Consider the following 13,880-nt stretch of genomic DNA (forward strand, 5'->3'; position numbering starts at 1 on the left):
TACCCTTTTGACAGAAATGCCCTATTTAGCAATACCCCAGGAGCCATTTCGACTTCTCTTCTGGCCTTCTCTTTTGCTTATTTAGTGCTGCGTAGACTTTTTTGCCTGAGTCATTAATAAACATGAAAAACAGTGAATAAATGGCCAAGTGGATACATTTCCTATGAGCGAAGGAGGAAGACGGTAGCTTCATCAAGCCTGTTATACTATATACAATGCACTTAAAAATAGAAATGGGTAAAGCATACATCTTCAATACATTAATCAGATTTAATCATCTCAACTTCTTGAACAAAAGGTTCCTCTAAGAGACACTAAGTTCACAGTAACAGCAAAGCTTACTCACAACTCTTAAAAATACCGAACCATGCTTAGCATTCAAAGGAAAAAAAAAAAACCCACTGTGGAGTAACTGTAAAAACTTGACCAGAATGTCAGCTTCTGATTTTTAAAATTACAAAGATGGAAGCATTTTGGGGACCAGACACAGGAGTTGGAATATATATATATTTTTTGCTCATTCAATGCATAACTAAGGTTGGGTTAGAGGCTGGAAAAATTGGACCTCTGGCTATGAGGTTAATGCATTTTGCTCCAAATGAAACATTTCCAAATGTAGAAAACAAGCTGGCAAGATACATGTACAAAGATAGGCCCCAGAAAACAATCTCTCCACATGGTGAATGGTACCCAGAAGACTAGAATTCCTATTTACAACTTGGTCTAAAGTCGCCGACTTTGGACATGAGCACGGGATCACACGTCTCATCTACACATTAATAACAAATTCTGGGTTAGTGTAGGAGAATCCAGCAAACTCATTTTGGTCCAAGTTCATGATGAAGAGTTTATCAGTGGGAGTGAGTTCCACAGGCTGTCTGGTGAACTCTTTATCGAAGTTAGACGTATCACGCTTGTCCCTCTGTCAAACGGAAAGCAGACACAACACAGAATGAGAAGGGAAAGAAACAAGAGAGAGAAATGCCCCCTCACTGAGCTCCTGACCCCTTCTTAGATGCAACAGCAGAAGGCATCAGGGTTTTGGTTAAGTGGTAACGGACACAGCAGCATGATACTGGAACTCCCTTTCTACATTCAGGATTCACTTTAACACAAGACACCCAAACAAACTTGATTGGAAGTTTGCAAAATAACAAACAAAGAACAAATCACAGACAAAAACTGTTCTATAACAGATGCCCTATTATGATGAAATCATCTCAGATAATGAAAACTTATGATGTGATATTTTTGTGTTTTCATATAGTCGTCCACACAGACAGACAGACAGACACATACCCCTGTGTGCTTTGCACTTTTAGTAGAATTATTTTTATACTTATTTTTTTCTGCTACATGCAAAACAGTCATTGGAAATAATCATGGGTCAGCATTCCCCAGAATAGAAAAGGAAAACATTTGATTACTGCTTTGAGTGCCCAGGGAGGAGTTCTTGGTGCCTCTGGAATCAGTCATTCAGGAGGCTGAGGAATAACACGGACATCATTCATTAGAGGATCCTTCCCAGCTTTAGTGCCATAGTTTTCCTTTGGACTAAGGCTTGTCCAAGTGACCACATGGGAAACCAAGTGATGCTCAAGCTGAGCTGCAGCTGGCAAATGTAGGGAGGGCACAAAGCTGGAGATTTTCTCCAAGGGCATTCAAGACTAGATAATAGCACTCACATTGGTAGTAACAAAAGCCCTAATTGGAAATAAGCTACAGATGTGTAACCTTTACCAAATAGGATTGTTTCCAAAATTGGCCCTTAAACAAAATCAATCACAGAGTTGATGTTATTGTTTTAATTAGATTGACATTCTCTTTAGAGTCATTAAAATTTAGTCAATTAACAAAGAGCTATAGTTTGCCCCCTGAGTTGTACCAGAGAGCTCAGTGGGAGCTAAAGCCCCTAGCACCTGTATAGAGTTTTTAACTCTCCCAAAATCCCTTCATGGCTAATATCTATTTTTCTTCTCAGAACAACCCTGTGAGGATGGTGGATCACTTATTACCATCCTTTTTTGATTATAAGGAGAGCAATAAAATGATTTGTATAAATTCACCCAGTGGAGTTACTGAAAGAGCTGAGACTAGAGCTCAAGAATTACATTGATCCAAGCCTGCCTTAGACTCCAAAAATCTAATTATGGCCTGGCCACTCAGCTCCTCTGCCTAAGGGTCAGTATGGTGGTAGAGCAACAGTGATAGACCACCCTGTGTCAGGAAGCTGAGTTTCACTGCTGCTACTGAGAAGAGAATCTCAAGCCATGTTTTCTGGGTCAAGGATGCGAGGTATTCTCGGAATTGTTTCAAATGGAGCAGGGCAATTCAATTTCTTGTCAGAAATTTGGCCTCTCATAGAAATCCTGCCCTGGGATACAGCCTCGAGATGGCAGCTAACCATAACCATTTTTTTCTGGTGAATATGGCCTTCTGTTCTTTTAAAACTTTTTATATTGATTGTTTATGTGGTCTTCCTCCTACTCTCCTTTCCCCACACCTTCCATATCATGAGCTGGACAAATGCCCAAAGCTCAAAGACTGTGTTGTGAGATCAGATGAGCTAATAGGTAGATTAGGTATATGGGTAGAGTTAGAGAGGGCTATGCAGGGAAATGTGACTGAGGGTTGGGACTGCCAAGTAGTTTAACAATTACTGTTCCACTAGCCTGTCCCATCCTACATTATTTCACATGTGAGCCTGGAGCTTGGACTGTGGTTGTCAGACTTTTCTGATGTTGGTATGAGACATCAAATCTTAAATAGTCTAGATGGACTTGTTTTTGCAAGATTCTGAAAGCCTAAGCTAAAAAATGAGGCAAAGAAACTGGAGAGAGATATGGCTAATTTAATATAAGAAAAAAATGTTCTTTTTGTCATTAAGATAATTGAGATTGAGTGACTTGTCCAGGGTCACACAGCTAGTGTCTCATATTTGAGTATATAATTTCAGTGCCAGTGCTCTCTCCACTGCATCTAGCTGTCCCATAACTTTATAATCAATAGGGTTATTTGATGATAGCCAAGGCTCTCTTTCAGAGTAGTGAATGGTAATGCAGAAACTGCATGACCACTTGGCTTGTTTTAGAGGGGATTCATAGGACAGGTAGGGACTGGTCTCTTTGGTAGCTGATAAGTTACTTTCCAATTCTGAGTCTAAGGATTGCATATGAATGACACTGAACTATATGTTCAAGAGGACCCACTTCAAATTATTCCATATAACATGGTGCCATATTGTGAGCCCTTAAAGACCTCGGCAATGGGTCTAGGCTAAGATTTTCCTAGAGTCTAAATTTTGATTTTTCTTTGATAGCTCAGATTTGTCATTTTATTGGCTAGTGTTCATGGTACCCAGGTTTTTGGTGCATGTCCCTAACAGAATATGTTTTAGTGGGAAAAACCAGAAGAATCCCAAAAGAGTTTGACCTACAAAAAAGGTCTTCTCTCTGGTTCTTTAATGGTCCATGAACTCATCCTTTCTATTTTTTGGTCCTCCATTCAACCAACTTTCCATTCTTAAAAAAATCATCAAATGTGTGAAAGTTGGAAGGAATCTTAGAAATTATCCTGTCCATTCTGAAGAGGAAATTATGGTCCTAATACATTAAGTGATTTGTCTGAGGTTACATAGTTTAAACTACTGACTTCTAGCCCAATGCACTTTTTTTCTATCTCATGATGCTCTCTTTCACTTCCCTGCTCCCTCTATCCTTCTTAGTAAGTAGTGTAATATGGTAGAAAGAATATTGTTTTAGGGATCAGAAGATCTACATTTAGGTACTGGATCTGCTATTTATTGGGGAAGGCACAGCTGCTCTCTGGTTCTCTATTGTAACATGAAGGGGTTAAGTTCAATGATCCTAAAGGTCAGCAAGGATGTGGCTATGTGAGGTGAGCATCTCCATCATGGGTTGTTACCATGGCTCTCTTTAATGCTCAGGGATCTGACTCATTTTCATAGAAGCAGGATTTCTAGTTGTCCAAAGGAAAGACTGCCAGTTTTTATCACTTCTTCTGGCCTAAAACAAGAGAAAGTAGACATATTTTTTCCTGGAGAAATTTGGGAAGGTGTCCCTAGGGAGATACTAAGAGACACTGAAGCCATAAGATAAATGAAATGTTTAATCTTTTGGAGTTTTAGTTTCCTTATTCATAGGAGACATTTAAAAAAAAAAAAAGATCTGGTAATAAAAATCCACAACCTTAGAATTCCATACGTAGATATATGAAGTGGAGATGAAAAATGAAGACCAGTGGGTATCTTAAGACAAGAAGACAATTTGACTTTATAGCTATCACTGAGGCTTGATAATATGCGATCAGAGACTTTAGCAAGGAACAGAATGGGTAGAAAGGGGATAGTAGCAGAACAGCCTATTAAAATAAGAAGATATATTTTTGTAAGGGCTATTTACCATCTTGAGTGGGTGAAACATAATGTGGAGCCTTTGGGGAAAAATAATGGAGAAAGAAATAGAAACCTGGATAACAGTGTTCTACTTACTTCCAGAGGGCATAATCAGAAATAAGGGTGGGAAGTGCAAAACAAAATTAGGCTTGGTGTAAGAAAAAAAAAACTTCCTAATCATTAGAATTGTTCAAAGATAAAATAAGGAACCTCAAGACGTGGTAGGTTTCTCCTCCTTGGAGTTTTTAAGAAAAAATTGGATAACAGTTGCTGGGAATATTCTGTTGGAGATTCCTTTTGTATACGATTAAACTGGAAGGTTAAGGAGAAGTATGAGTTGGGAAGCATCACAAACTTTACACAGAGACATTACATGATGGTATTGGGGTGAGGATGGGGTCTGTTACAATTATCTGAAATTTTGCCGGACTTATTACTCTATCCTAAGTAGAGCCTTTACTAATTTCCTAAATGTTCATAATGATGATTTCATCCTGCAAGAGGTAGAGAAATAAAGGAGGGGAACTTTTATTCTGGATCTGACTTGCCACAAGTAGGTAATGGTTGCTAGTTAAAAAAAAAAAAAAAAAAAAAAAAAGGAAACCTTGTGGGGAATTCAGTTCTGTCTCAGAATTTGTGCTTGAGGAGAGGAAAGTCAGGCAGTTAGATATATATACAAAATTTTGGGAAAGCAGGTTTCAAAGGATTCTGAGGAAGGGTCCTATGGGGGAAGTCTACAGGGAAGTTCATCTAGGAGCTCAGGGAAGCTCTTGCAAGTGAAGTTTTAAAGACTCCATTTTTTATGAGAAAGAATAGGAAGAGCTGTCTAAGATGGACTTATCAAGCAGGAAAAATAAATAAGACATGTACAGAAGGTAGGAGGAAAGGAAGGTAACAAAGGATGAATACCAAATGTGATGTAGCTCTGTAAGAATCCTGACAGGTGAGCTAAAGCTCAGGATGAGCTGAAGCTGGTGAGGAAAGTTAAGAACAACAAAAAGGATTTTTTGGTTATATCTGAGTTAAGAGTAGGATCAATGAAGGAATAGGACCACTGCTTTGGATAAATGATGAAAGATGTCAGAAATGGAGCTGTTTGACATTTATTTGTTTTTTCCCCTACAGAGAATGATTTTTGGCCTGAAAAGGGCAAAACAAAAAAATTGGTTAATAGGATAATGATATGCAGGGTAATTTGGAAGATTTGGGAGAATGGGAGGAGAGTTGCAGGTTTGGAAAAGGGCATTTTTTTTTAATGAGGTGAAATTATCTAAAAATGATAGGCCATAGAAATCAACTTATTATGCCTGCAAAAAATCCTAGGGCATACTATTAAAAAAGGTGATTAGTGAACATTTAGAAAAAGCAGCCTCCAGCATATCTTCATCAAGAATCGATCATGTCAAACTAAGCTAATTTCTTTCTCTCTCTCTTTTTTTTTTTGACAGCCCTGTAGAACAGAGCACTGCTCTAGATGTAGTTTTATCTAGATTTTAGCAGAGATTTAACAAAATCCTCATATTATTCTTGTGGGGGGAAAAAAGTGGAAATAGGTGGTCTAGATAATAATACAGGTGGGAGAATTTATAACGTGTTGAATGAGCAGACCCAGAGTTAGTAGTTTAAAGTCAGCTTGGAAGGAGGTCTACAGTGTAGTGAATCAGAAATCTGTGATTGATCATGTGCTTTTTGACATTTTAAAAAATATGACGGGCAGCTAGATAGAACAATTAGCCCTGAAGTCAGGAGGATCCGAGTTCAAATCCAACCTCAGACACTTAACACTTCCTAGCTGTGTGATCCTGGGCAAGTCACTTAACCCAATTGCCTCAGGGGAAAAAATTAATGACTTGGTTAAGAGTGTAGATTACACATGCTTATCTGATTTTTTAGATGTATGTCATCATGGATGACAGAGACATGATAAACTAGAGATCACATTGGAACAGAGCTAGCATGATTCTATTTAATAAGGACAAATGTAAATGTTGACATTTGGGGATCATTATTAATTTCACAAGTATTAGATGTGGGAAATCTGGCTATTTCTGAAAGCAGATATGGAAGATTTGGGGGCTTGTGAGCTCATTATGAGTCACTAGTCTAATAAACAATCAAAAAAGCTAATGCACTTTTTAGTCTTTGAGACTGATTAGGAATCTCAGTCCTGGTGTTGTTGTTTTTTTCATGGTCAAATTATATCGAACGTATTGTGTTCAGTTCTGGTTGACTCATTTCAGGATTTGACAAACTGGGGAACATCCAGAAGAGGGCATTAGGGTGGCAAAATGCCTGAAATCACCCAAGTTAAAGAATATTGAAGGAATTAGGAACATTCAGACTGAAAAATTAAAAGTTAATTTGTATTTAAGTGTTTATATGGTCTGTAACATGGGTGACAGATTGGACTTTTTCTCCTTAGTCTCAGAGACCAGAACTGTGGACAACGTATAAAAGCTGCAAACAGGTAAATTTAAGTTTAGAAAGAACCTCACAATTATGTGGTTACCCCAAAGTAAAAAGAATTAACTTCAAGCTATAATGGAGTCACCTCACTAGATGTTGTCAAAAAGCTGTGGTGATGGTCCCGATTCAAGTACAGCTTAAACTAGAAGGTTTCTGAGGTCCCTTTGAATTCTGAGTTTCCTATTTATCTTCCCATATATCTAAGGATGTTAATGGGAAGGGAAGATATTTGCCAGATGTGAATTCTTAATCTTCCACTAAAGCCATACATGCTTTGTTGCCTCATTGTTATGGAGATAACCTCAGGTTCTTAAAAACACATTCAATAGAGTTCAAAGTCTGGCAGGTATTTCCAACTCCACTTTAAATTCAACCTTATACCCTGGGGAGTATTTGGAAAGGTCACAACTCTCCTGGACCTTAGAGTCTTTCAGTTTTAGTTAGGGCTTAGATTATGTGCCTGAAAATTTTAAATGCTTGTCCAGGGAATAGCCTAGCTCAATTGGAAAGGTTCATTACCAGGAAGCTGGCTTACATTTTTGAAACATGGATCCATGAAAAAAAAAAAATCCTATTAAGATTCCCTTGTTATTTTTCCCCTTACGATTCGTTATTGGCCCTTTAACAGCACTATTAATAAGATTAGGAAAGAGTTGAGAGAGTATGGCTGAGAAGAAAGGGAGCTACCATAAAGAAGAATTCAGCCTACATAGATATTCCTAAGAATGGAATAATTAAGGCAAAGGTCAAACTTTGGAGGGAATGGGGAAATCTGAAGAATGATTTTTCTCCAAATGCTATCTATGAGATAGTGTTCCCTCTGTCATTTGCAAGGGTCGAATTAGTTCTTTTATTACATTTCATATGATCAATGATGATCATCTTTGCTAGAAAAAAAAAAAATTGTATTTACCAGATGGCTACTCTAAAATCAGAACTGTTAAAAAAAAAAAGAAAAAAAAAACCCAAAAAACAAAACAAAACAAAAAACCTCACCAACAGTTCAAATAATTTAATCATAGCCAGGTGAGGATATTTAGGAGCTCAAAGGAGCTGGTCAACTAATGGACATGATCCAGGGATAAATTTGAAATTGTGTGTTTTGTAGTAGAAGGGGCAAAACACTGCACTGGAAGTTAAGATTCCAAGATAGTCTTGGCAGTCTTATTGACAAGTAAATCACCTCTTATTCCTGAACCTCCTTTCTGGACTAGATGACTTCTGGAGTCTTTTCTAGCTCTTACATTCTATGTTCAAAAGTCCACTCTAAAAACAAACATCTCACATCTTGTGAGTCTAAATGAACTAAGGGCTCTGGTCTTTCCTACATGGATGAACTGTCTTCCTTTCTCACAAAGGAATAGCCACTAAGTCCTTCTGAAACTTTGGGAAAGTTATTTCTCAGTTTACCTGTAAAATTAATTTTGAGATCTCATCGGTTCCTGAGTTTGCTATTGCTCTTTGCTATAACTTTATTTCTTCCATTGCCTTGACTATAGGTTGTGATAGCAGAGAAGGAAATCCATAGTATAAAAAAATGGGAAGAGAGAGGATAAACAAAGAAGAGATTTCAAGGAGATGAGCAGAATTCTGAAACTTTTTTTCCCCTTCAAGTCTTACTTCAGTGCTGTTGGTCAAGTTTTCTAAATGTCCTTGATGATTTTTTGTAAGTTATGGATCTTGGTAGAATGTAAGCTCCTTGAGGGCAGGGTCTGTTTCATTTTTCTCCTTTATCTTCAATACCAACACTGACTCATAGAGTAGGTGCAAATAAATGCTTGTTGATTGATTGATTATAAAGAGTCCCAAGCTAAGGGGCCACTGGGGCTGGGAAGGAGGTCATTTGGGAGTGTTAGCTTAAGTTTATCCATCCCTTGTGAATAATCATTCCTTTCAATAATTCTTGGATCCCTTCATTTATCTAAGGAAAAATTCACTTATTTTTATTAGTTGGGGAGATAGCAGTAAGAGACTGCGCTTGTGGTGACTCTTCTAAACCCCATGAGAATATTCCCAGTCTGACACTGAAGGTTTTTCTGTCCTGTCTCCTTCATCCTTCTTGATGTATAGTGCTGAAGCTAGGAAATGGTTTTCTTGGACATATTATGACCTCTTATTCAAAACTACTGAAAAGAATAATGAAAAAAAAAAAACCCAAAAATATCTTGTTTTATTTTTTTACTGGCACAGATAGGAGAACTGGGTTCTTTGCTCTTAGCTATTGGATCATAGGCAAGACATCTTCTCTGTTGAGAGGTATGAAATGAGAGTAATAGGTTTAGTGCTTTGTAAGAGACACTTTCATCTCGAAAATTCTGATTCCACTATTTCCAGCAAGTAATAGTATCCCTCCTCACATATTCTCTGTTCTACAGAGATTTAGATGGGCCATGGCAGGGCAACTCTTGCAGGGCCCTGGTTCAATTAGAGATTGGGGGCTGATCAACCATGGGCCAGAGGTAAGGAGATTATGCTGTGGGAAAAGCACTGAAATTGGGAGTCAGAAAATGTGAATCCTAGTTCTTATTCTACCACTCTACAAGTGACATTTGAACAAGTCCCTTTCTTCACTAGTTCTCAATTTCCTCACCTTCAAATTGAAAGGCCTGGACTAATTGATCCTCAAGATCTTTCCTAGTCCTAATTTTGTTTCATGATGTAAAATCCATTCTTACTCTAATATTCTGGTGTTCTTGCTTCCATCTCTCAAATTCTAGCTATAACATTCAGACAGTTTGAAAAACATACTGGAATTGGGATCAAAAGACATAGCTGATTGCAAATGTTGGGTCTTTCTTTTACTAGTTGTGTGACTTTATAGGGATACATCTTTACTCTCTGAGCCATTCTCTGTAAAATGGGTCTAACAATAAACCTCCTAACTCACAGGCTGTTGTAAGGCTCAAAAGAGTAATCTCTTATATTTCAAAGTGCTTTGGAAACTGAAAAGTAGTATGTAAGTGGCAGTTACAATTGTTAGCTGTGGTTATATTCTAAGGTTTCTTCCAAATCTGACATTCTATATTTTGTGATTGTGATTCTGAGGAGAAAAAGCAAAGATTGTGAAAGGACAAGCCTGAGGGAATGGTAGAGAAACCCAAGAAGAGAGAAAATATCGGTCAAAAAGAGGATGGAAAACAGAGCAGGAAAAAAGCGAAGCAATAAAGGACAGAATGAAAATGAGAAATCCGCATCCAAAGGAGCAAATGAGAGAAGCAAGAGCCCATGGAAAAGGGTCAGAGGGGAAGTGATACGGGGCAGAAGTGGGGAAGAAACAAAGAAGACTTGGCTGACTTGTCTTTTGCTTGATTTTTTTGTGGAACAGAAACATTTCTGTCTGAGTTTTACCTACAGTTGAGACTCCAACTCCATGTAGCCAGTGCCTGCTCTTTGAGGATAAGTCAGGTTGTTGGGTCATTCAGGAGACATTGTCTCTTCCTGCGGCAAGAGGAGTGGGGGAGAAGGAGAGCTCCAAATATGTCTTGGAATTGGGAAAAATGCTGAAACTGGAGTTAAACATTGAGGTTGAGTTGGGAAAAGTTGGGGAAAGAAATGATGGGTGAAGGATGAAGTTAGGGAACTGCGGACTCTATACTCCCTAGTCTACTAAGTGCTATGGGGAACATGCTGTCAAAAGGGAAAGAATTAGCAAAAGAGAGGGAATCTTGGTGACTGATACCCATTTTTCTTTTTGTGAGTTTATCTCATTCTTTCAACTTTATTCATTTGTGCATCGCCTTCCTGATGTTACGGTTCTCTCCCAGAATGAAGGACAAACCCCAATAAACAATGTCTAAGACTTCAAGGCCAGAGCCAGTACCCCTACCCAAGGGCTGACTACACCTGACAGTCTCTCCTTGCACTTTTGCAGGCTATTTTGACCTTTGATGCTATTTGGAATAGTGATGGAGATTGGACCTGTGATTTCACAGGTATAGAGAACTCTGATGAGTAAATCCTACCAGTCCATGTCAACACCATCTTTGCAGCATATGATCTTAGAGAGTCCTAAGGAGTTAAGTGGCAGGGAATCATCATCAATGATGGTGGTGATGATGTTTGAATAACTGGCATTTAGGTAGCTCTGTGTGGTGTAAACATCTCTTTCATATCTCTTCCTCTCATGTGATCTTCACAACAGCTCCATGAAGGTATGCAGTATGTTTTTTTTTCTTTTTCCTTACAGTTAGGGAAACTGAGACTCAGCGAGACTAAGTAATTTGTTGAGTGTCATGCAGGTAATGGCATGACAGAGCCAGACTTTAGAGGAAGTAATCATTTGAGCCTCAGGATGATTATGCTTTTTATAAGAAAAGGAAGAACCTAATCATGAGAGAATTTGGTCTTTCTCTGATTCTTAAGTTTGGTCACTTTAAAATGATTCTCCTGGGATGACTTACTGTGTTCTGATGAGGGCTTCGGGGTTCTGCGGTCAGTGTGCAAATTTCCTTCCCTCCCACTGGACACTAGATAACCCTGCCTCTTTCTATCTCGTCTGGTTGTCTGCTGGTACATGGCATCAGAGAGCCCCAAACTATAGCACAAGTCAGCATTTATCAAAGAGAACAGTTAGTTGTCTTTTGATTCTCTTTCTTTCCATTTTTATTGTATCTCCATACTGGGGAAAAAATTGGCACATTACAGATATTAAGCATACCAATACAAACTGACACTTCCACAAACATCTCACAAAACATTATAAAAGGAAATAATAAGACTTTTTAAGAGACTTGTCCTTCCCAAAGCTCTTAATTTCTTCCCAATGGCAGAAACAAATCCAGACAGATCCTAAATCCAAAAGCAAATATCCATTCTGACACATTTTTTTTTTTTTTTTTACAGGTATGGTTAGGTTTTACTCGGCTCTTCTTTTTAAAATCATAGCAGTTCATTTTTGTTAATAACATTTTGGACACATATTTGAAGCACGCATAACAAAGTGAGTAACTGTTTTGGCATTTGAATGACCATCAACCCCCACCCCCCTCCCCAAAGAAAATCAAGTTTGGAATGTAATGTAAAACCATGTTATGTAGGGATCTAACTAGAGTGACCATAAACTTTCAAGAGACTGTTCCAAAGTTTCCTTTTCAAGTAGTTTGGAGATGGTGGTGGCTATGTGCTATTTAGAAGCAAAAGCATCATGACAATATACAGGCTGAGTTAGGCACTGTAATATGGTCATGACAATAATATAATAAACATCCAGATTAGATCACCAGCCACAGGACTGCGGTTGCTGGTACCTATAAACTAATTGTCTATATAGCAGAGCAAGGGCTAGAGAATGTCAACCCAGCTTTTATCACAGAAATGAGAAAGCAAAGAATTAAAGGAGAATATGGAATCTTAGTTTGTAGATAAAAAAGGAATATAATTGCTTTCGTGGTCTCACTTTAAGATCTAATTTTTTTTTTTTTGAGAAAATGGGACATTTTCAAATATTAGTCTACAATTTTTGTTCTGAATCATGGGACAAGTTTAGTGCTAAATGAAAAAGTCTAACTTACCAAAATGGACTCGCTTAATCACACAGTTATTAAACAATTTACCCAGTGGTTAACTGGATACTTAGCTAGATTGGAGGATCTATAAAAATGATGAGAGAGCAACAGAGATAAAAGAAAAGATAAGATTTCTGTTTTTGGACCAGATTGGTTGGCTAAAATATGGATAGAATCAACTTTGAACACAATTTGGTATGCAAATTTATGTGCTGTGCACATATTTACTACATCTGCATGATGTTAGAGATACTCCTAACTACTTGAAAATACTTATGGTCTTGAAATATGGTCACTCTAGTCTGACTACAAAAAAAAATCACAAATGCAACTTTGCAATGAAAAAGGTCACCAAGACAGCTGTTGGGATTGCATGATAGAAATGAAGGACGGAGATCTACACAGCTACTTAGCTCTTGACTTCAGGTTTTAAAAATTCAGAGTTAACAAAGGAAAATCCTTCGAATTCTGATTGGTCAATGTTCCTGATGACTTCCTGGTCAGGAGGTGTTAGGACGGGTGGATGGCGGGTGAAAAACCGGTCGAAGTTTTCGGCATTTCGCCCACACTATGAAAGGGGAAGAAAAGAACTTGTGGTGGGTGGAAACCAAAGCAAATTAAACAAAACAAAACTGGGGTGTGGTTCACTTGCACTTCTTCCCATTCACTCTTTGTCCAGATTAGTTCAATGATCAGACATGATAGAAAAGAAAAGCAAAAGCAAAATATTTATGACTTTGGGTTTCTGCCATGTTGGGTTAGCTCATGAGTAGCTCTTATGATTTTGCAGCCCAGCCAGGGATCGTGGAATAGGAATGAGATGGCAGGGCCAATGACATGTGGCGTAGTCCCCAATTCTAGCTCACTGGAAACAGCGAACTAGACTTTAGAAAGAAAACATGTTACTTAAATAGCAGCTTCTGTCTGACATGCTTCATATTTTACAGTATGCAAAGTGAGTTCTTGAAAAAATCGTTTATACATCACCTGAGAGCTTCCAATACCTTGCCACAATCCTGTCTTCCTGTGCTTGGTGAGAAAGCAACAGATGTTTTCCATCTTAGCAGAACATACACATTTTTTAATTCCCATTACCTGATGGTGTTGAGGGGACCATAGAGTTCCATAGGTCTTAAGGTTGGCAGGTCAGATCAGTTATCAAGGAGATGTCTCATAAATATTTGTAATCTCAACAAGTTAGTAGGTCAGCACTTTATTGGGATACTTACTCTTGGGCAGAGTAATTTAATGAGCAGATATGGGGGGACCTTTACAGTTGTATGCTTAGATAAGACCCACTTATTTTACTTAGTCTGGGCCGAGGCTCCTCGGCAAAAGTTATCCTTTGTAATCCAGTTGGGTCTTCCAGTACCCTACAGACAGACACAGACCCATTCTCTCCCATTCATACACAAACAAGACTGTTCCCAGGATTCAGACCTCAATGGGCCAGATCTTAGGGAACCTCCATTCACACACTTGAACAAGAAGGGGGG

General features: G+C 38.3%; 1 protein-coding gene across 3 annotated transcripts in view; it reads right to left on the reverse strand.

Moving 5' to 3' along the window:
- Positions 1-654: 654 nt before the first annotated feature.
- Positions 655-13,880, reverse strand: part of PRKCB (protein kinase C beta) — a 629,528-nt gene continuing 616,302 nt past the window's right edge. For 2 of the 3 annotated variants that reach the window (XM_074280027.1, XM_074280026.1), the window contains one exon: positions 11,702-12,952. In XM_074280027.1, coding sequence (XP_074136128.1) covers positions 12,794-12,952 — 159 coding nt within the window. In that variant the 3' untranslated portion in view covers positions 11,702-12,793. Of the gene's footprint in view, positions 923-11,701; positions 12,953-13,880 lie in introns of those variants that run through there. The other variant, XM_074280025.1, reaches the window with a different exon arrangement.

Source organism: Sminthopsis crassicaudata, chromosome 1, assembly GCF_048593235.1.
Source record: "Sminthopsis crassicaudata isolate SCR6 chromosome 1, ASM4859323v1, whole genome shotgun sequence".
NCBI lineage: Eukaryota > Metazoa > Chordata > Mammalia > Dasyuromorphia > Dasyuridae > Sminthopsis > Sminthopsis crassicaudata.